Source organism: Hyla sarda, chromosome 13 (genome assembly GCF_029499605.1).
Source record: "Hyla sarda isolate aHylSar1 chromosome 13, aHylSar1.hap1, whole genome shotgun sequence".
In the NCBI taxonomy this organism is placed as follows: domain Eukaryota; kingdom Metazoa; phylum Chordata; class Amphibia; order Anura; family Hylidae; genus Hyla; species Hyla sarda.
The window spans coordinates 43,501,593-43,523,636 of record NC_079201.1 but is presented as its reverse complement, the minus strand read 5'-3'; the positions used below and the strand labels follow the sequence as shown (position 1 = coordinate 43,523,636).

The following is a 22,044-nucleotide window of genomic DNA, read 5'->3' as shown; positions in this document are numbered from 1 at the left end:
CTCTGTATACCTAATATTATAGGCTAGAGATTATACCAAATATTTGAGTGACGGAAGGAGGGGTGCAACCCCCCCCCCCCCCCCTATATTATGTCAACTGACCGGGTGCAGAATGCCCCAGGGATATGCTGATTCACCTGTTGTGTACAGCATAGTCCTCCAAGCCACATTAAAACCATGGTACCCCCCCCCCAAGGTTCTGTGCTGCTGCAATATGTCGATGATTTGTTGTTATGTAGCATGTCAGCGGAGGCCAGCATTCAGGATGGTTTATCACTGTTACAATGGTTATCAGGATGTGGTCACAAAGTGGCACTTAAGAAAATGCAATGGTGTAAAACGCAGGTGAAATATTTAGGGTTTGTCCTCACGAAGGGAGAAAGGAGAATCAGCACAGAAAAGGTCAAGTCTATTGCGGGCCTGGTCACCCCGCACACCAAGAAAGAAATGCTTTCCTTCCTTGGTAAGATAAACTACTGTAGACAATGGATCCCTGATTGCTCCTACTATGACAATGTTCTGAGGCAAGCCACTCTGGAACAGAGTCCAGATTTGGTGAAATGGTCTCCTGGAATGTATGATGCATTTGATTATTTGAAATGTTCGCTCATGTCGAGTCCGGGGCTTGGCCTCCCTGACTATAAAATGCCTTTTCACATGTTTGCACACCAAAATTGTAAAACCATGGCGGGGGTACTGACACAAGAACATGGAGGCAAGTTACGTCCTTGTGCATTTTTCTCAAAGGTGATGTCCACCTCTGTACAGGGGATGCCGGCATGTCTGCGTTCCCTTGCATCCTGTGCAATGATGGTAGAACTGACAACTCCTATTACCCTGGGACACTTGACCTTCCTGCACACCACACATGATGTTGTAGGCTTACTTAAAGGTGTACATACACAGCACATGTCAGCACAAAGATTGGTGCTATCCAATTTTGCAGAAAAATCCAAAAACAGGATTGATCTGCAAAGAGGGGAAGCCGTGCCTACCAAAACACAACGCATCTGTCTTCATTGCACATTTTTATACAGTTTCAGCTCTGCTAATCCTACATTCCTCACGCTGCTTCACATGCTTTTCCATTCTCAACCTTGAGTCTCTCTACTGATGTTTCCACATCACTGATGCCAAGCAGTTAGTCACAGACTACATACACAGATGCATCACATGTTTGAGAAACAATCCTAACAACCCATTGATGATTCCTCACCAACACCTTGACTACCCCACTACACCATTCACTCACTTGCAGGTGGATTACACGCATATACCTAAACCAAAAGGGAAACAGGAATATGCATTAGTGATAGTGGATATGTTCTCCAGATGGCCAGAAGTCTTTCCTACAAAATCAGAGGATGCTAAAACTACAGCCAAAATCCTGACCCAACAGATAGTCCCAAGGTGGGACCGTCCTCTGGTCATTGAATCAGACCGTGGGCCGGCCTTTACCTCAAAGCTCAACAAGGAGATAGTAAGATTGTTACAGGTGGAGTGGAAATTCCATATTCCATATCACCCAGAGACTTCAAGGGTCGTGGAACGGATGAACAGAACAGTGAAAGACAAACTTAGGAAGGCCACTGCTGGAACATTTGAAAAATGGAAACAAATCCTGCCCATAATACTTGCAGAGATCAGAATGACACCTAATAAGAAGCTAGGGTTGTCACCATTTGAAATTCTAATGGATAGGCCCTTCCCTACACCCTGGGCACAGCGCCCCCCTAGTGATACAGGAAGGGGATTTGGACCTGATCAGAGATGAGTATGTTATTAATCTGATCAAGGTCCTCAGTAAAACTGAAGAAAAAGTTGCTTGTAAATCTCCCTCTCTTCCACAGGAACCAACTCACCCATTCCGGGTAGGAGACCAGGTGATTGTCAAGGCCCTCCAGAAGGGAAAGAAACCGGGGAGCTTCATCTACGGACAACCCACCGAGGCCATCACCAGAACAGTGGTCCTCACTGAGCAGTCACCCACCTGAATCCACGCCACAAGGATCAAGCTGTTAAAGAAAAGAGAGGTACTAACGGAGGCAGACAGCCTTGACCTCGAAAAAGGCGGAAAAGGGGTACAAACGGGGGCAGACAGCCCTGACCCCCAACTAGGCAAAAAAGGGGTACAAACGGGGGCAGACAGCCCTGACCCCCAACTAAGCGAAAGTCTCCATGAGTTCTGGCAGTTAATTGACAAGAATGACACCCCAAATCATACTGATAACAATCTCATTGACTTTTCTGACATGTAGAGACACGGAGAGCTATAAGCAAAATTACAAGCAGCAGAATCCTCTAATACCCCACACCATGGCTTTCAAGAATAAAAGAGCGGTATCTGATTCAACATATGAGGACACTTTAGCAATGGAAACAGGAGTCTCAGATGCCAATCTTTGGGTAGAATGGATGAAATACCTTCCATCAATAAAAGTAATTGTTATATTTGCGGGACTGCGAAACCACATTTGGGTACGGTGCCATTCACGCTTCCCTCAAATATAGAACATTTTTTTTAAATCTTTTCAAGAATATTTCTAATAATGACACTGATTGCGGAACCTGGAAAATGAAATACCCTTTGCTAACAGAGACCCCACACTCAGGGGCAGGTATACACATATACCCAGGGAATTACACATGCTATAGGGGAGAAAAGGAAGGTGTCAATAGAAAGAACTTTACAAAGAGATATTGTGCTAGTTATAGCTCTGTAGAAGTGTCACTCACTCAGAACCAAGTTTTTTCAATACATTTACTGGATCTGTGGCGATCTGTGGCGATGGTAGAATAAGGTTCAAGCTAGAGGGCAAGTGGAAAGGAGAGTGTGCTCTAGCTAAAGCCATTATGAACATTCACATATTCACAGAAGGGGGAGAACACGTAAACTCTGCCACAAAAAGGATAAAGAGGTCAACACCTGCAGGTAGCTTCGATCCACATGTATACATAGACATGATAGGGGTCCCAAGAGGGGTCCCTGATGAGTTCAAAGCCAGGAGTCAAGTCGCTGCGGGCTTTGAATCTATCCTTTCTATAATCACTGTGAACAAAAATGTAGACTGGATTAATTACATTTACTATAATCAACAAAGGTTTGTAAACTACACAAGGGATGCGTTACGAGGTGTTGCAGAGCAGCTCCAAGCTGATTCAATTATGACATTTCAGAACAGAATGGTCTTAGATATGATTCTGGCAGAAAAAGGTGGGGTGTGCAAAGTGCTTGTGGATCCTACATCATGCTGCACCTTCATACCTAACAACACTGGTCCCAATGGTAAAGTAACTATTGCAATACAAAAGTTAGAGGACCTGTCTGCCGAACTAAAAAAGAACTCAGGTATTACAGATCCCTGGGATCAATATTTTGGATGGTTTACTAACTGGAAACATGATTAACACAATTAGCTATTATAATTTTTGTAATCATTATAGTTATTGCTGCATTTTCTCTATGTGTGATACCATGTATTAGGAGGTTGCTAGAAAAGGGAGTCGCCAATGCCACGGCCACATTTTACCAGGCCACGCCCTCATTGGCTAATGAAGATACTACACCCAGTGGATACATGCAATACCTAAAACTCTACAGAGAATGGAAGTTAAAAAAAAAGGAGAACCGTATGGTATAAAATATTATAAGGTTCTAAGAGGGGATTGAAGGGGTTATTGTATTGTATGCATCCATCACACAGTGTCTTTATCCTGTCAGCATTTAATGTTATCTCTTTGCTAGGAATGTAGCCGCGAAGGTTAATTAACCATATTAAGACTCCCTATTCTTACATGTGTTATGGCTTTCTCGATCATCTGTCTCTCCCATGAATTCTCTCAGAAACCTCTGTATACCTAATATTATAGGCTAGAGATTATACCAAATATTTGAGTGACGGAAGGAGGGGTGCAACCCCCCCCCCCCCCCCTATATTATGTGCTTACGGACTACTGAATAAACTAGAGTGAATTTGACCAGACAAACTGTTGTTACGTGTTATTTCTGGTAGATTCATTCTCCTGGATCCAGATAAAGACTTAAATCAAGCTAACCACCGAAGTTCGGTACCAGGGGTACCTAGATAAGATCAGATCTCCTTACAGGTACAGTGGTAATAATGGGAGATTTTAACTATCCAGATATAGATTGGGGTCGGGGGCTGGCTAAAACTACAAAGGGGCGACAGTTCCTAAATTTATTGCAGGATAATTTTATGGGCCAGTTTGTGGAGGGCATCACTTCTTGTTGGGTCCTCCACAAACTGGCCCATAAAATTATCCTGGATCTGATTGTTGGATATGATCATTTCCAACAACGCAGAGCTAGTTGGTAATGTAACTATGAGAGAAAACCTTTGTAATAGCGACCACAATATAGTTACTTTTGACTTAAAATGTAGAAAACAAAGACAGGCGGGGAAGACAAAAACATATAACTTTAAAAAGGCAAACTTCCCTGGGCTGAGAGCTGCACTACAGGATATAGACTGGGGGGAGGTGTTGTCAAATACTGATACAGAAGGTAAATGGGACATCTTTAACTCCTTAAGGACCAGGGTTTTTTCCGTTTTTGCATTTTCGTTTTTTGCTCCTTGCTTTTAAAAAAATCATAACTCTTTCAATTTTGCACCTAAAAATCCATATGGTTGATTAGTTTTTGCACCACCAATTCTACTTTGTAATGACATCAGTCATTTTGCCCAAAAATCTACGGTGGAACAGAAAAAAAAATCATTGTGCGACAAAATTGAAAAAAAAACACTTTTGTAACTTTTGGGGGCTTCCGTTTCTACGTAGTACATTTTTCGGTAAAAATGACACCTTATCTTTAATCTGTAGGTCCATATGATTAAAATGATACCCTACTTATATAGGTTTGATTTTGTCGTACTTCTGGAAAAAATCATAGCTACATGCAGGAAAATTAATACGTTTAACCCCTTCCCGCAGAATGTCATATATAAACGCCGGGTTGTGCAGTGCGTTCGCGCATCCCGGCGTTTATAAATGACATGCAGTTAACCCGGCGATGCGCAGCATCGCACGGGTTAACTGGCAGAAGTCCCGCTGTTTCCAGCAGGGGACAACTTCTGCTTCACCCCCAGGACCATCAATTGATGGTCCTGGTCAGCGATCACTGTGATTGGTCCCTGTGGACCAATCACAGTGATCTGGGGTGAAAGTTCAGATCCCCCGCACTGCCCGCCCCTGGAAGTCGGGCAGAACGGGGGACGAAGGCTGCGGGGGCCCGCGGGGACCTGCGGCATTCGGGGGGAACACGAGGGGACCGGCGGACTTACCTGATCCAGCGGCGGGACCGAGGAGCAGCGCGGGACCGGCCACGTGGACGAGCAGCGACGGGTAAGTATGTGGTCCTCAGAGGCAGCAGTGAAGATCTTCACTGCTGCTTCTAGGAGTCTGAAAACTACAACTCCCAGCATGCCTAGACAGCCTTTGGCTGTCTGGGCATGCTGGGAGTTGTAGTTTTGCAACATCTGGAGGGCCTCAGTTTGGAGACCATTGTATAATGGTCTCCAATCTGTGCTCTTCCAGCTGTTGCAAAACTACAACTCCCAGCATGCACTGACTGTCCAGGCATGCTGGGAGTTTTAGTTAAGCAACATCTGGCCCTTCAGATGTTGCCGAACTACAACTCCCAGCATGCCCTTCAGCTGTCTGGGCATGCTGGGAGTTGTAGTTTTGCAACAGCTGGAGACACACTGGTTGGGAAACATTGTTTCTAACTCAGTGTTTCCTAACCTGTGTGCCTCCAGCTGTTGCAAAACTATAACTCCCAGCATGCACTAAAAGACCATGCATGCTGGGAGTTGTAGTTTTGCAACATCTGGAGGGCCCCAGTTTGGAGACCATTGTATAATGGTCTCCAATCTGTGCTCTTCCAGCTGTTGCAAAACTACAACTCCCAGTATGCACTGACTGTCCAGGCATGCTGGGAGTTTTAGTTCAGCAACATCTGGCCCTTCAGATGTTGCCGTACTACAACTCCCAGCATGTCCTTCAGCTGTCTGGGCATGCTGGGAGTTGTAGTTTTGCAACAACTGGAGACACACTGGTTGGGAAACATTGTCTGTTTCTAACTCAGTGTTTCCTAACCTGTGTGCCTCCAGCTGTTGCAAAACTATGACTCCCAGCATGCACTAACAGACCATGCATGCTGGGAGTTGTGGTTTTGCAACAGCTGATGCAAGCCCCCCCCCCCCCCCGCCCCGCCACCCCCGTGAATGTACAGGGTACATTCACATGGGCGAGGCTTTTACAGTGGGTTTCTCGCATCTTGAGATGCAGCAAATTTTGCGCTGGGAAACTCGCTGTAATCCCCCGCCCATGTGACTGTACCCTAAAAACACTACACTACACTAACACAAAATAAAATAAAAAGTTAAAAATACTACATATACACATACCCTTACACAGCCCCCCTCCCCCAATAAGAACGTCCGGTACACCACTGTTTCCAAAGCAGAGCCTCCAGCTGTTGAAAAACAACAACTCCCAGTATTGTCGGACAGCCGTTGACTGTCCAGGCATGCCGGGAGTTTTGCAACAGCTGGAGGCACCCTGTTTGGGAATCACTGGCGTAGAATACCCCTATGTCCACCCCTATGCAAATCCCTAATTTAGACCTCAAATGCACATGGCGCTCTCACTTTGGAGCCCTGTCGTATTTCAGGGCAACAGTTTAGGGCGACATATGGGGTATCGCTGTACTCGGGAGAAATTGCGTTACAAGGTTTGGGGGGCTTTTTCTTCTTTAACCCTTCATGAAAAGGAAATGTTGGGGTCTACACCAGAATGTTAGTGTAAAATTTTTTAGTTTTTACACTAACATGCTGATGTTGCCCTATACTTTACATTTCCACAAGAGGTAAAAGGGAAAAAAGCCCCCCAAAATTTGTAACGTAATTTCTCCCGACTACAGAGATACCCCATATGTGAGCGCAAAGTGCTCTGGGGGCGCACAACAAGGCCCAGAAGGGAGAGCGCACCATGTACATTTGAGGTGATTTGCACAGGGGTGGCTGATTGTTACAGCGGTTTTGACAAACGCAAAAATAACAAAACCCCACATGTGACCCCATTTCGGAAACGACACCCCTCACGGAATGTAATGAGGGGTGCAGTGAGAATTTACCCCCCACAGGTGTCTGACGGATCTTTGGAACAGTGGTCCATGAAAATGAAAACTTGTACAGCCCACTGTTCCAAAGATCTGTCAGACACCAGTGGGGGGCAAATGCTCACTGTACCCCTTGTTACGTTCCTCAAGGGGTCTAGTTTCCAAAATGGTATGCCATGTGTGTTTTTTTTTGCTGTTCTGGCACCTTAGGGGCTTCCTAAATGCGACATGCTCCCCGAGCAAAATTTGCTCTCAAAAAGCCAAATATGACTCCTTCTCTTCTGAGCATTGTAGTTCGCCCATAGTGCACTTCAGGTCAACTTATGGGGTACCTCCATACTCAGAAGAGATGGGGTTACAAATTTTGGGGAGTATATTCTGCTATTAACCCTTGCAAAAAGGTGAAATTAGGGGGGAAACACACATTTTAGTGGAAATTTTTTTTTTTTTTTTACATATGCAAAAGTCATGAAACACCTGTGGGGTAATAAGGCTCACTTTATTCCTTATTACATTCCTCAAGGGGTCTAGTTTCCAAAATGGTATGCCATGTGGGTATTTTTTGCTGTTCTGGCACCATAGGGGCTTCCTAAATGCGACATGCCCCCCGAGCAAAATTTGCTCTCAAAAAGCCAAATATGACTCCTTCTCTTCTGAGCTTTGTAGTTCACCCATAGTGCACTTCAGGTCAACTTATGGGGTACCTCCATACTCAGAAGAGAAGGGGTTACAAATATTGGGGGGTATTTCCTGCTATTAACCCTTGGAAAAATGTGAAATTTGGGGGGAAACACACATTTTAGTGAAATTTTGTTTACATTTTTTTACATATGCAAAAGTCGTGAAACACCTGTGGGGTATTAAGGCTCACTTTATTCCTTGTTACGTACCTCAAGGGGTCTAGTTTCCAAAATGGTATGCCATGTGAGGGTTTTTTGCTGTTCTGGCACCATAAGGGCTTCCTAAATGCAACATGCCCCCAAAAACCATTTCAGAAAAACGTTCTCTCCAAAATCCCCTTATCGCTCTTTCCCTTCTGAACCCTCTACTGCGCCCGCCGAACACTTTACATAGACATATGAGGCATGTGCTTACTCGAGAGAAATTGGGCTACAAATATACATTTTCTCCTTTTACCCCTTGTAAAAATTTAAAAATTGGGTCTACAAGAACATGCAAGTGTAAAAAATGAAGATTGTGAATTTTCTCCTTCACTTTGCTTCTATTCCTGTGAAACACCTAAAGGGTTAAAATGATGACTGAATGTCATTTTGAATACTTTGGGGGGTGCAGTTTTTATAATGGGGTCTTTTGTGGGGTATTTCTAATAAGAAGACCCTTCAAATCCACTTCAAACCTGAACTGGTCCCTGAAAAATAGTGAGTTTGAAAATTTTGTGAAAAATTGGAAAATTGCTGCTGAACTTTGAAGCCCTCTGGTGTCTTCCAAAAGTAAAAACTCGTCACTTTTATAATGCAGACATAAAGTAGACATATTGTATATGTGAATAAACATTTTTTTTATTTGTAATATACATTTTCCTTACAAGCAGAGAGCTTCAAAGTTAGAAAAATGCAAAATTTTCAAATTTTTAATCAAATTTTAGGATTTTTCACAAGGAAAGAATGCAAGTTACCACAAAAATTTACCACCATGTTAAAGTAGAATATGTCACGAAAAAACAATCTTGGAATCAGAATGATAACTAAAAGCATTCCAGAGTTATTAATGTTTAAAGTGACAGTGGTCAGATGTGCAAAAAACGCTCTGGTCCTTAAGGCCAAAATGGGCTTGGTCCTGAAGGGGTTAAAATTGTCATCTTCTGACCCCTATAACTTTTTTATTTTTCCGTGTATGGGGCGGTATGAGGGCTCATTTTTTGCGCCGTGATCGGCCCCCCACGATCTCAAGTACGGGGCCCCGGCAGCCCGCGGGAAGGGGGTGTGTCGACCGCCGCACGAAGTTGCGGCCGACACGTCCACTCAATACAACTCTATGGCAAAGCCGGAGTGCTGCCTTCGGCAATCTCTGGCTCTGCCATAGCAATGTATTGAGGGGGCGTGTCGATGCAAAAACAGTACCATTTTTGCATTGATAGGACTTTTTAAATGATATAAAAAGTGACCAAAATGCACTATTTTGGACTTTGGAATGTTTTTGCGGGTACGCCATTGACCGAGCGGTTTAATTAACAATATATTTTTATAATTCGGACATTTCCGCACGCGGTGATACCATATATGTTTATGTTTATTTTCACAGTTTTTTTTTTTATGGGAAAAGGGGGGTGATTCAAACTTTTAATAGGGGAGGGGTTAAATGATATTCATTCACTTTTTTTTTCACTTTTTTTTTGCAGTGTTATAGCTCCCATAGGGACCTATAACACTGCACACACTGATCTTTATCATTGATCACTGGTTTCTCATAGGAAACCAGTGATCGATGAATCTGCCGCTTGACTGCTCATGCCTGGATCTCAGGCACTGAGCAGTCAGTCGGCGATCGGACAGCGAGGAGGCAGGTAGGGGCCCTCCCGCTGTCCTGTAAGCTGTTCGGCATGCCGCGATTTCGCCGCGGCTATCCCGAACAGTCCACTGAGTTAACCGGCAGCTTTTACTTTCACTTTTACTTTACTTTCAGCTCTGAGCGCGCGGCTAAAGGGTTAATAGCGCACGGCGCCGTGCGCTATTAGCGGCGAGTCCTGGCTTCACTATGACGCCGGGCCCGCCGTGATATGATGCGGGGTTACCGTGTAACCCTGCGTTATATCACGGGAGCAGGACCAAGGACGTACCTGTACGTCCTTGGTCCTTAATGGGTTAAATCAACTCTAAATAACTATACAGCAAAATATATACCAAAGGGAAACAAATATACACGATTAAAACTACATGGCTGACAAAAGATGTTAAAAGAGCAATAAACAACAAAAAAATAGCCTTCAAAAATTCAAATCTGATGGGTCAGCTATAACATTTAAACAGTACAAAGAGCTTAATAAAATCTGTAAAAATGTAATAAAAACGGTAAAAATTCTACCAAAGAAAGCAAAACTAATCCTAAATATTTTTTTAGATATATAAATGCAAAAAAAACAAGGACAGAGCATGTAGGACCCCTTAATAATGATAATGGGGAGGTTGTCACAGGCGATAAAGAGAAAGCAGAGCTACTGAATGGGTTCTTTAGTTCTGTATATACTAAGGAAGAAGGAGCTGACATTGGACAGGTCAGTGCTGGTAACACATCATGTAATGTTCTGAACTGGCTTAATGTAGAGATGGTACAAGGTAAGTTTAGTAATTTAAATGTAAGCAAATCTCCAGGGCCAGATAGATTACACCCAAGAGTTCTTAGAGAGGTAAGTTCAGTAATATCTGTACCCTTGTTCATGATATTTAGAGATTCACTGGTGTCTGGTATTGTGTCAAGGGACTGGCGCAAGGCGAATGTGGTGCCAATCTTCAAAAAGGGCTCTAGGTCTTCCCCAGGAAACTATAGACTGGTAAGTTTAACGTGCATTGTGGGTAAATTGTTTGAAGGACTTATAAGGGACTACATACAGGAATACATAGGGGATAATAGCATTATAAGTGATAGCCAGCATGGGTTTACTAAGGATAGAAGTTGTCAAACCAATCTAATTTGCTTTTATGAAGAGGTGAGTAGAAGCCTTGACAGAGGAATGACTGTGGATATAGAGGGGCATTTACTAATCTTTTACTATGTAGTCTGGTTTTTACCCTGTTTTTTTCTACTTCATTTTTGACTATGTGCGACAAATTTACTAAATTGTTGCACGGCATTAATAAATTTGGCACACATAGGCAAAAGTGGGAAATTTACTTCATGTAGTAGAAAAAATAGTCTGTTCCTTTTTCCTGCTGTCTGAATAGGTTTGGCTGCTAGGTTTCCTTCTGGATCTTTTGTTTTTGAGTTTTTTTTTAGCTTTTTCACCACATCTAAATAATTCAATAACTACAGTGGTCCCTCAAGTTACAATATTAATTGGTTCCAGGAAAACCATTGTAAGTTGAAACCATTGTATGTTGAGACCATAACTCTATGGAAACGTGGTAATTGGTTCTAAAGGCACCAAAATGTCATCCAAAATAGGAAAAAGTGACAAAGAAAAATAAGTAGATAACTGATATAGATAAAGCAAATCCTTACATATAAAAGTAAGAAAGATCTGCTGGGAACTGTAAATTACTGTCTATGTCAGTGTTTCCCAAGCAGGGAGCCTCCAGCTGTTGCAAAACTATAACTCCCAGCATGCCTGGACAGCCAAAGGCTGTCCGGGCATGCTGGGAGTTGTAGTTTTGCAAAAGATGGGGCCACCCTGCTTGGGAAACACTGGTCTATGTAGAGGACAGGAGCATCTTCAGGGGTCCTGTACAGTACAGGCAATGTCCCAAACAAGTAATGGAGTCGCCCTCACCTGTTGTCCAAAAGAGCAGCTAACCCTGATACAGGTAAAGTGTACAGAACATGTAATACCAGACACCAGTCAGTGCATACACTTCAGTAATACGGGGGTTTTACCAGTGAATGCCCATTTTGATTGGTTGGTTCTTCCAGCCATTGACACGTTTTACAGATCGGGACTGTCTGTAGCATTGTATGTTGAGTCTGGTTTCAACTTACGATGGTCCAGAAAAGACCATTGTATGTTGAAACTATTGTATGTTGAGGCCATTGTAAGTTGAGGGATCACTGTAAATTGTAGTCATGGCTCAGAAGTGGTAAACGGCGTTTAGTGTGTGTGTGTGTGTTTATTACATTTTTTTAACACAGTTTTTTTCTCCCTAAATGTACTTACACTTTTTTTTTTTTGGTTACTTCTTCTACAGATCTGTGTATCCTGTGGACTCCTTCAGATTCGGTGGACTACTTCGATGACCAGCGTTTTTCTATGCTTGATGTTAATAAAATGGTTAACGAGGGCTTGTGGGGGAGTGTTTTTTGTAATAATTTTTTTTTTAAACCTGTTGTGTTTTATTTTTATTTTACTTTACTAGACAGGCTTAGTAGTGGAAGCTGTCTTATAGACTGAGTCGATTACTAAGCCGGGCTTAGCGTTAGCCACAAAAACAGCTAGCGCTAACCCCCAATTATTACCCCGGTACCCAACACCAAAGGGGTGCCGGGAAGAGCCGGTACCAACAGGCCCGGAGCGTCAAAAATGGCGCTCCTGGGCCTAGGCGGTAACAGGCTGGCGTTATTTAGGTTGGGGAGGGCCAGTAACAATGGTCCTCGCCCACCCTGGTAACATCAGGCTGTTACTGTTTGGTTGCTATTTGGTTGAGAATAAAAATAGGGGGACCCTATGCGTTTTTTTAATATATTTAATTATTTATTTAAAAAAAAAAACGCATAGGGTCCCCCCTATTTTCATTCTCAGCCAAATACCAACCAAACAGTAACAGCCTGACGTTCCCAGGGTGGGCGAGGACCATTGTTACTGGCCCTCCCAAGCCTAAATAACGCCAGCCTGTTACCGCCTAGGCCCAGGCCCATTTTTGACGCTCCAGGCCTGTTGGTACCGGCTCTTCCCGGCACCCCTGTGGCGTTGGGTACCGGGGTAATAATAGGGGGTTAGCGCTAGCTGTTTTTGTGGCTAACGCTAAGCCAGGTTAGTAATGGACTCTGTCTATAAGACAGCTTCCACTACTAAGCCTGTCAAGTAAAGTAAGAAAAAAACACAACAGGTTTTAAAAAATTTTTATTACAAAAAACACTCCCCCACAAGCCCTCGTTAACCATTTTATTAAAATCAAGCAAAGAAAAACGCTGGTCATCGAAGTAGTCCACCGAATCCGAAGGAGTCCACAGGATACACGGATCTGAAATGAGAAGAAAACAAAAAAATGGGTTAGTACATTTATTATCACCTGCTCACACATCTCCCGCCCCGCACGACTACAACTGCCAGCATGCCCTTACAGTAAGGACATGCTGGGAGTTGTAGTTGTGTGGTGCAGGAGATGTGTGGGCAAGTGACAAGCTTGTCCCCTGCCCCCAGCTGCAGGACTACAACTCCCAGCATGCCCTTACAGTAAGGTGGGGCGGAGGCCGGGCACAGTGTTTCCCAACCTGGGACTTGTAGTTTTGCAACATCTGGAGGCACCCTGGTTGGGAAACACTGTTTTAGGCCAGTGTTTCCCAACCAGGGTGCCTCCAGATGTTGCAAAACTACAAGCCCCAGCATGCCTGGACAGTCAAAGGCTGTCTAGGCATGCTGGGAGTTGTAGTTTTGCAACATCTGGAGGCAACCTGGCTGGGAAACACTGGCCTAAAACAGTGTTTCCCAACCAAGGTGCCTCCAGATGTTAAAAAAAAACTACAAGTCCCAGCATGCCTGGACAGTCAAAGGCTGTCTAGGCATGCTGGGAGTTGTAGTTTTGCAACATCTGGAGGCAACCTGGCTGGGAAACACTGGCCTAAAACAGTGTTTCCCAACCAGTGTGCCTCCAGATGTTGCAAAACTACAAGCCCCAGCATGCCTGTACAGTCAAAGGCTGTCCAGGCATGCTGGGAGTTGTAGTCTTGCAACATCTGGAGGCACCCTGGTTGGGAAACACTGGCCTAAAACAGTGTTTCCCAACCAGGGTGCCTCCAGATGTTGCAAGACTACAACTCCCAGCATGCCTAGACAGCCAAAGGCTGTCCAGGCATGCTGGGAGTTGCAGTCTTGCAACAACTGGAGGCACCCTGGTTGGGAAGCTTGCGCAACTTACCGGCTTCCGTCGGATCTAGCGCTGCACGACACTGCCGCGCGACGATCTCAGACAGCGATCGTCGCTGGAGCCTCGGAAGGGTAAGTGAACTTCTTCGCCGGTCCCCTTCAGCTGTTTAGTTTTGCAACAGCTGGAGGACTACAGTTTACAGACCACAAACCAGTGGTCTGCAAACTGTGGCCCTCCAGCTGTTGCAAAACTACAACACCCAGCATGCCTGGACAGCCAATGGCTGTCCAGGCATGCTGGGAGTTGTAGTCTTGCAACATCTGGAGGCACCCTGGTTGGGAAACACTGTTTTAGGCCAGTGTTTCCCAACAAGGGTGCCTCCAGCTGTTGCAAAACTACAACTCCCAGCATGCCCGGACAGCCAAAGGGTGTCCAGGCATGCTGGGAGTTGTAGTCTTGCAACATTTGGAGGCACACTGGTTGGGAAGCTTGCGCAACTTACCGGCTTCCGTAGGATCCAGCGCTGCACAACACTGCCGCGCGACACTGCCGCGCGACGATCTCCGTCAGCGATCGTTGCTGGAGCCACGGAAGGGTAAGTGAACGTTTTCGCCGGTCCCCTTCAGCTGTTTAGTTTTGCAACAGCTGGAGGACTACAGTTTACAGACCACACACCAGTGGTCTGCAAACTGTGGCCCTCCAGCTGTTGCAAAACTACAACACCCAGCATGCCCTGACAGCCAAAGCCTATAGCTCTCAGGGCAGGAGCCCGGGCTGACATTACAGTGCAGCCGCCCGGGCTCCTCATACGGTCTCCCCGCTACCCCCCTTGTCTCCCGTCCGGGCTCCTCATACGGCCTCCCCGCTGCCCCCCCCCCCCCTTGTCTCCCGCCCGCGCCGCTCAGCTCCCGCTGCTACAAGACTACAACTCCCAGCGTGTCCTCACTGTAAGGCCATGCTGGGACTTGTAGTCTTGCAACAGCAGACAGATGGGAGTTGTGTGGCGCTGGCAGGTGAGAGGGGGGGGGATATAAATCACTGTAGTGTCCCGGTAGTGCAGTGAGGGTAGCGGGGAGAAAGTATGTCGGAGCCCGGGCGGCAGGAGCTTTTCCTGCTCCATGTTGGAGCTGGAGTAAATTTAGTCAATTTTTATGGCCGTTGCGACAGTTTATTGCGCAACTGCGACTGTCTCAGTTAATAAATTCCTGACCACTGCAAGTCAAAACTGAAAACTTGCGTAAATTAAGCGGGAATTTTTTTTTGACTTTCTAGCTCTTGCTAGGGAAAGTCGCACAATTTATAGGGTAGGCGCAATTGCGACAATTTTGCGCCAAAAATAGTCAGAAAAAAATGACTAAACCCCTTAGTAAATGCCCCCCATAGTGTTTCTGAATTTTGCTAAAGCATTTGATATGTCCCTCATAGACGTCTGACAGGTAAGTTAAGGTCTTTGGGTTTGGAAATTTTAGTTTGTAACTGGATTGAACACTGGCTCATGGATCGTACCCAGAGAGTGATGATCAATGATTCGTACTCTGATTGGTCCCCGGTTATTAGTGGTGTACCCCAAGGTTCTGTACTGGGCCCGCTGTTGTTTAATTTATTTATCAATGATATAGAGGATGGTATTAACAGCTCTGTTTCTATCTTTGCAGATGACACCAAGCTTTGTAGCACAGTGCAGTCTATAGAGGATCTGTATAAGTTACAAGATGACTTGGATAGACTAAGTGTCTGGGCATCCACTTGGCAAATGAGGTTCAATGTGGATAAATGTAAAGTTATGCATCTGGGTACTAATAACCTGCATGCATCGTATGTCTTAGGGGGTGTTAAACTTGCAGAGTCACTGGTAGAGAAGGATCTGGGTGTACTTGTAGATCACAGGCTGCTGCTTCCAAGGCCGGCAGGATATTGTCATGTATAAAAAGAGGCAGGGACTAGAGGGACAGGGACATAATACTCCCCCTTTATAAAGCATTGGTAAGCCCTCACCTGGAATATGCTGTTCAGGTTTGGTCACCAGTCCATAAAAGGGACACTGTGGAACTGGAAAGCTTGCAGAAACGCGCGACTAAACTAATATGGGGCATGGAACATCTTAGCTACGAGGAGCGATTAAAGGAGTTACAATTGTTTAGTCTTGAGAAGAGACATTTAAGGGGGGATATGATAAATGTATATAAGTATATTAATGGCCCATACAAAAAATATGGAGAAAAACTGTTCCAGGTTAAACCCCCCCAAAGGACGAGGGGGCACTCCCTCCGTCTGGAGAAGAAAAAGTTTAGTCTCAAGGGGCAACACGCCTCCTTTACCATGAGAACTGTGAACTTATGGAACAGTCTACCTCAGGAACTGGTCATAGCAGGAAAAATTAACAGCTTTAAAACAGGATTAGATACATTCCTGGAACAAAGTAACATTAATGCTTATGAAGAAATATAAAATCCCATCCCTTCCCCAATATCACGCCACACCCCTACCCTTCAATTCCCTGGTTGAACTTAATGGACGTATGTCTTTTTTCAACCGTACTAACTATGTAATTATGTAAATAAACTTTGCACGATATTCTAATTTTTCGAGTTTCACCTGTATATTAGCATATCACTTAATTAGTTTGAAAATGATATGCCAACAATCTGATGTGTTGGGACAAGCTGTGCCCTGAAATTAAACCAAGGTGGATCAAAATGTTTTCTTTTTTAATTTATTGTTTAACCCCTTAAGGACTGAGCCCTTTTTCACCTTAAGGACTCGGCCATTTTTTGCAAATCTGACCACTGTCACTTTAAACATTAATAACTCTGGAATGCTCTTAGTTATCATTCTGATTCCGAGATTGTTTTTTCGTGACATATTCTACTTTAACATAGTGGTAAAATTTTGTCAATACTTGCATCCTTTCTTGGTGAAAAATCCCAAAATTTTATGAAAAATTTTGAATTTTTCTAACTTTGAAGCTCTCTGCTTGTAAGGAAAATGGATATTCCATATACAATATGTCTACTTTATGTTTGCATCATAAAATTGACGTGTTTTTACTTTTGGAAGACACCAGAGGGCTTCAAAGTTCAGCAGCAATTTTCCAATTTTTCACAACATTTTGAAACTCGCTTTTTTTCAGGGACCAGTTCAGGTTTGAAGTTGATTTGAAGGGTCTTCATATTAGAAATACCCCATTATAAAAACGGCACCCCCCAAAGTATTCAAAATGACATTCAGTAAGTTTCACAGGAATAGCAGCAAAGTGAAGGAGAAAATTCACAATCTTCATTTTTTACACTCGCATGTTCTTGTAGACCCAATTTTTGAATTTTTGCAAGGGGTAAAAAGGAGAAAATTTTTACTTGTATTTGAAACCCAATTTTTCTCGAGTAAGCACATACCTCATATGTCTATGTTAATTGTTCGGCGGGCTCAGAAGGGAAGGAGCGACAAATGGTTTTTGGGGGGCATGTCACCTTTAGGAAGCCCCTATGGTGCCAGAACAGCAAAAAACCCCACATGGCAAACCATTTTGGAAACTAGACCCCTCGGGGAACATAACAAGTTCCCCGAGGGGTCTAGTTTCGGGGAACATAACAAGTTCACCCACAGGTGATTCACGACTTTTGCATATGTAAAAAAAATATATATTTTTTTTACCTAAAATGCTTGGTTTCCCAAAAGTTTTACATTTTTAAAAAGGGTAATAGCAGAAAACACCCCCCAAAATTTGAAGCCCAATTTCTCCCGATTCAGAAAACACCCCATATGGGGGTGAAAAGTGCTCTGCTGGCGCACTACAGGTCTCAGAAGAGAAGGAGTCACATTTGGCTTTTTTGAAGGAAATTTTGCTCTGGGGGCATGCCGCAGAAGCCCCTATGGTGCCAGGACAGCAAAAAAAAAAAACACATGGCATACTATTTTGGAAACTAGACCCCTCGGGGAACATAACAAGGGGTTAAGTGAACCTTAATACCCCACAGGCGTTTCACGACTTTTGCATATGTAAAAAAAAATTATTTTTTTTTACCTAAAATGCTTATTTTCCCAAAAATTTTACATTTTAAAAAGTAAAAAGGGTAAAAGCAGAAAATACCCCCCAAAATTTGTAACACAATTTCTCCCGAGTATGGAGATACCCCAAATGTGACCCTAAACTGTTGCCTTGAAATACAACAGGGCTCCAAAGTGAGAGCGCCATGCGCATTTAAGGCCTAAATTAGGGATTGCATAGGGGTGGACATAGGGGTATTCTACGCCAGTGATTCCCAAACAGGGTGCCTCCAGCTGTTGTAAAACTCCCAGCATGTCTGGACAGTCAGTGGCTGTCTGGTAATACTGGGAGTAGTTGTTTTGCAACAGCTGGAGGCTCCGTTTTGGAAACCGTGGCGTACCAGACGTTTTTCATTTTTATTGGGGAGGGGAGGGGGGCTGTGTAGGGGTATGTGTATATGTAGTGTTTTTTACTTTTATTTTATTTTGTGTTAGTGTAGTGTTTTTAGGGTACAGTCGCACGGGCAGGGGTTCACAGTAGTTTCTCGCTGGCAGTTTCAGCTGCGGCAGAAAATTTTCCGGCAGCTCAAACTTGCAGCCGGATACTTACTGTAAACCTCCTCCCATGTGAATGTACCCTGTACATTCACATTGGGGGGGAGGGAACATCCAGCTGTTGCAAAACTACAACTCCCAGCATGCGCTGACAGACTGTACATGCTGAGAGTTTTAGTTTTGCAACAGCTGTAGGCACACTGGTGGCTTATGTGGCCCGAGTTAGCCCTACAGGATGGGACTTAGTGAGTTTGTGACCATACTCAGTGTTTCAAAACCAGTGTGCCTCCAGCTGTTGCAAAACTACAACTCCCAGCATGTACGGTACATGGTGTAAGGTGACTGCTGGGAGTTGTAGTTTGCAACAGCTGGAGGCACACCGGTCGTGAAACACTGAGTTAGGTAAAAAAAAACTCTGAGTTTCACAACCAGTGTGCCTTCAGCTGTTGCAAAACTACAACTCTCAGCAGTCACCGACAGCCAATGGGCATGCTGGGAGTTGTAGTTATGCAACCAGCAGATGCACCACTACAACTCCCAGCATGCACTTTAGCTGTTTGTGCAAGCTGGGAGTTGTAGTTATAGAACAGCTGAAGGTACACTTTTCCATAGAAAAAATGTGCTTCCAGCTGTTGCAAAACCATAAGTCCCAGAATGCCCATAAGGGAATGCTGGGAGTTGTGGTCGTCTGCCTCCTGATGTTGCATAGCTCCCAGCATGCCCTTTTTGCATGCTGGGAGCTGTTGCTAAGCAACAGCAGGAGGCTGTCACTCACCTCCTGCTGCTGCTCCGTCGCAGGACAGTCCCTCGCCGCGGCCGTCGCTCCTGGGGCCCCGATCCCAACAGGGACGCCGGGGATCGGGGTCCCCAGCACCCGGGGTCTTCTTCCCGCACCCGCTCACGTCCTCCGGAAGAGGGGCGGAGCGGGTGCGGGAGTGACACCCGCAGCAGGCGCCATGATTGGTCGGCCTGTGCTACCTCACCCCTGCTGGCTTTGGCTGTTCGGGGCCGTCTGAGACTGCCCCGATCAGCCAGTAATTCCGGGTCACCGGGTCACTGGAGACCCGATTGACCCAGAATCGCCGCAGATCGCTGGACTGAATTGTCCAGGGATCTGCGGCCATCGCCGACATGGGGGGGCATAATGACCCCCTGGGCGATATGCCGGGATGCCTGCTGAATGATTTCAGCAGGCATCCGGCTCCAGTCCACAACCGGCTAGCGGTGGGGACCGGAATTCCCACGGGCGTATGGATACGCCCTGCGTCCTTAAGGACTCGGAATGCAGGGCGTATCCATACGCCCTGCGTCCTGAAGAGGTTAAAAATGGCTATGATGTGAAGTGTTAAAAATAGTTCAGAGAGAATTAAATATACTATACCTGTTCCATTACTAAGCCTGCCTCCTATAGCGATCTGATGGGATTTCCTTTCCCCATGACTCCTGCAAGGAAATATTTAACAGTTATTAACTGACATCTATAGTGATATAGATAAAAAGACATCTAGATAAATTGTGCAGGGTGTACTTACATCTGAGAACCTTCCAGAGTTCTCTGGATCTCTTTCAGCATGTCTGTAAAGACATCACAAAACAGTGCAGAAATTGGTTATTGCATTTATCTACAATGGATAGGGCACCTGATCTGAAGAAGGAAGTGAAGGATACAAGGTTCTTGATAAAATAATACAGATCTGTAATCTTGCATGATATATCTTAATTCTGCTTTTTGTAACCACAAGACATCAGTTACAGACCTTAAGGCACGTACATCCTGTTATTTTGCTCTGCTGACTTGTAACTATTGTGTAATTTTGTCTTTCCTCATGATATATAACTACGAGTTGGTAAATAGTAAAACAGAGCGTACTTAGAGGGCATCTTGTGTGTGCATGTATTTTTTCCACACCTGACAAGACGCTCTCCTGGCCAGTACAAGCCTTATGCCAAATTGGACCTAGTACTGGGGTAGTAACCAGGGGTACTGAGTAGACAGAGAACCTTTCAGCTGGGGGCTCAGTCCGGGGTCGAGAGGGTCATCCTCCGGACCGGTAAGAACCATATCCTTGTGTGGTATTGTCGATCCGGGGGGCACTGGCCACGTCTCGATTCAGGTAAGTATAACAGTTACTTTCATATCGTGTCTGGGACACAGTATTACAGTATTTGACTTCTGTTCAGGGAACAGGGGAAATGAGTAACTAAGAGTAATTTGACAATCCAGGGTGGTTGTCATGTTTCAATTTGGCTCATCGCTTACAAAAACTTCTTATATTTCTGTTTAGTGTTTTACTTGTAACTTCCTTTTTTCCCTTAAACTTAAGAAGACACGTGAGTATACTAACCATTGCTTTAATGTATAGAGTAAGGTGCATATAACTGTTATAATAATAATGATAATAGTAATAATCTGCTGGTTCTCAAAACATCTGTAAGACACCCCACCCTCCCGGCTAGAGGTAACTTGTTGACCCGGGATGTGGTGAAAGCAAGTGACAGTTTGTTCAGAGATACCACGCATGCTCAGTGATTGGTGCAATTAAATCAGAGAATCCCTACTCTGTTGAGAGGAATTGTCGGAGCCTTCAGGGTTTAGTACAGCCATTAGCCATTCCAGAGATTGAGGCTTTGCACCAATTACTGAACATGGGTTCCAAATCATCTATGTCATATCCTCCTCCCCTTCCCGGTGAAACATGTAAGGCTTATGTGGCCCGAGTTAGCCCTACAGGATGGGACTTAGTGAATCCGTGGGTAGATGATATAGCTGGTTGGTCAGAATTCATGAAGGACTCCAGCACATTCCCAAGGGAGGGGGCCAATGATAAATACCACCTGACCCCCACTCGAACAACTACATTTGTAATCTCGAGAAGGGTAGAGAGCGTATATGGAGAGAATTAGAAGAGGAACGTAACCAAGTTTTCAAACAAAAATCATCACTGCCCATTGCTGTGGCATGCAAACAAAAACTAGGTGAAACGGTTACTGAATTTTGGAAAAGGTACACAGCATGTTGGCGTTATGATGCAGGGCTGTGTAAATTGTTTGATAGGATTAGAGATTGTTGTCAGAAATAGAGACTCAAAGTTTTGGTGGAAAAGCAGGTGATTTGTGAAGGAGAAAGCATGTGAAGCAGTGTGAGGAATGTAGGATGAGCAAAGCTGAAACTGCTGGAATAAATGAAGTGAAGATGAGTGTTCAGTGCTATGGAATGCAGAGATATGGTAAATCGCTAGGAAAGCCCTGTGTATGTAGTCATATGATGGCATTTATAGGATGGTTCTTATGATATAAAGTATGTTGTATATGTGTGAGGTGTATAGAATCAGGAGTGTATAGAAAATGACCAGTGAATGTTTTCCCTGTGAAGCTGTTGTGTTGTAATGAAAATGGTGTTACATAGTTAGTAGTTAGTACGGTCGAAAAAAGACATATGTCCATCAAGTTCAACCAGAGAATTAAGGGGTAGGGGTGTTAAAAGAAAAAATATATTCACGTGGTATAAAATTGAACTATTTGATGATATTTCATTAATTTCTTGCCTTCACAGTAACACAGGGTTGATGCCAAAAAAAATGAAATGTATCAGGAAATGCGATTAATTGTCTGATTATCTTACAGGAGTAATAAGAGAAGAAATTTGGCCAAGAAGATAAAATAAATAAAAAA

General features: G+C 44.3%; 1 protein-coding gene across 11 annotated transcripts in view; it reads right to left on the bottom strand.

The window, feature by feature from the left end:
- LLGL2 (LLGL scribble cell polarity complex component 2) overlaps window positions 1–22,044 on the bottom strand; it is a 578,766-nt gene that overhangs the window by 12,318 nt on the left and 544,404 nt on the right. For all 11 annotated transcript variants that reach the window (XM_056550314.1, XM_056550313.1, XM_056550316.1 and 8 more), the window contains 2 exons: window positions 19,905–19,947; window positions 19,754–19,815 (listed from right to left, as the gene is read on the bottom strand). In XM_056550314.1, the coding sequence (XP_056406289.1) occupies window positions 19,754–19,815; window positions 19,905–19,947 (105 nt within the window). The remainder of the gene's footprint in view (window positions 1–19,753; window positions 19,816–19,904; window positions 19,948–22,044) is intronic.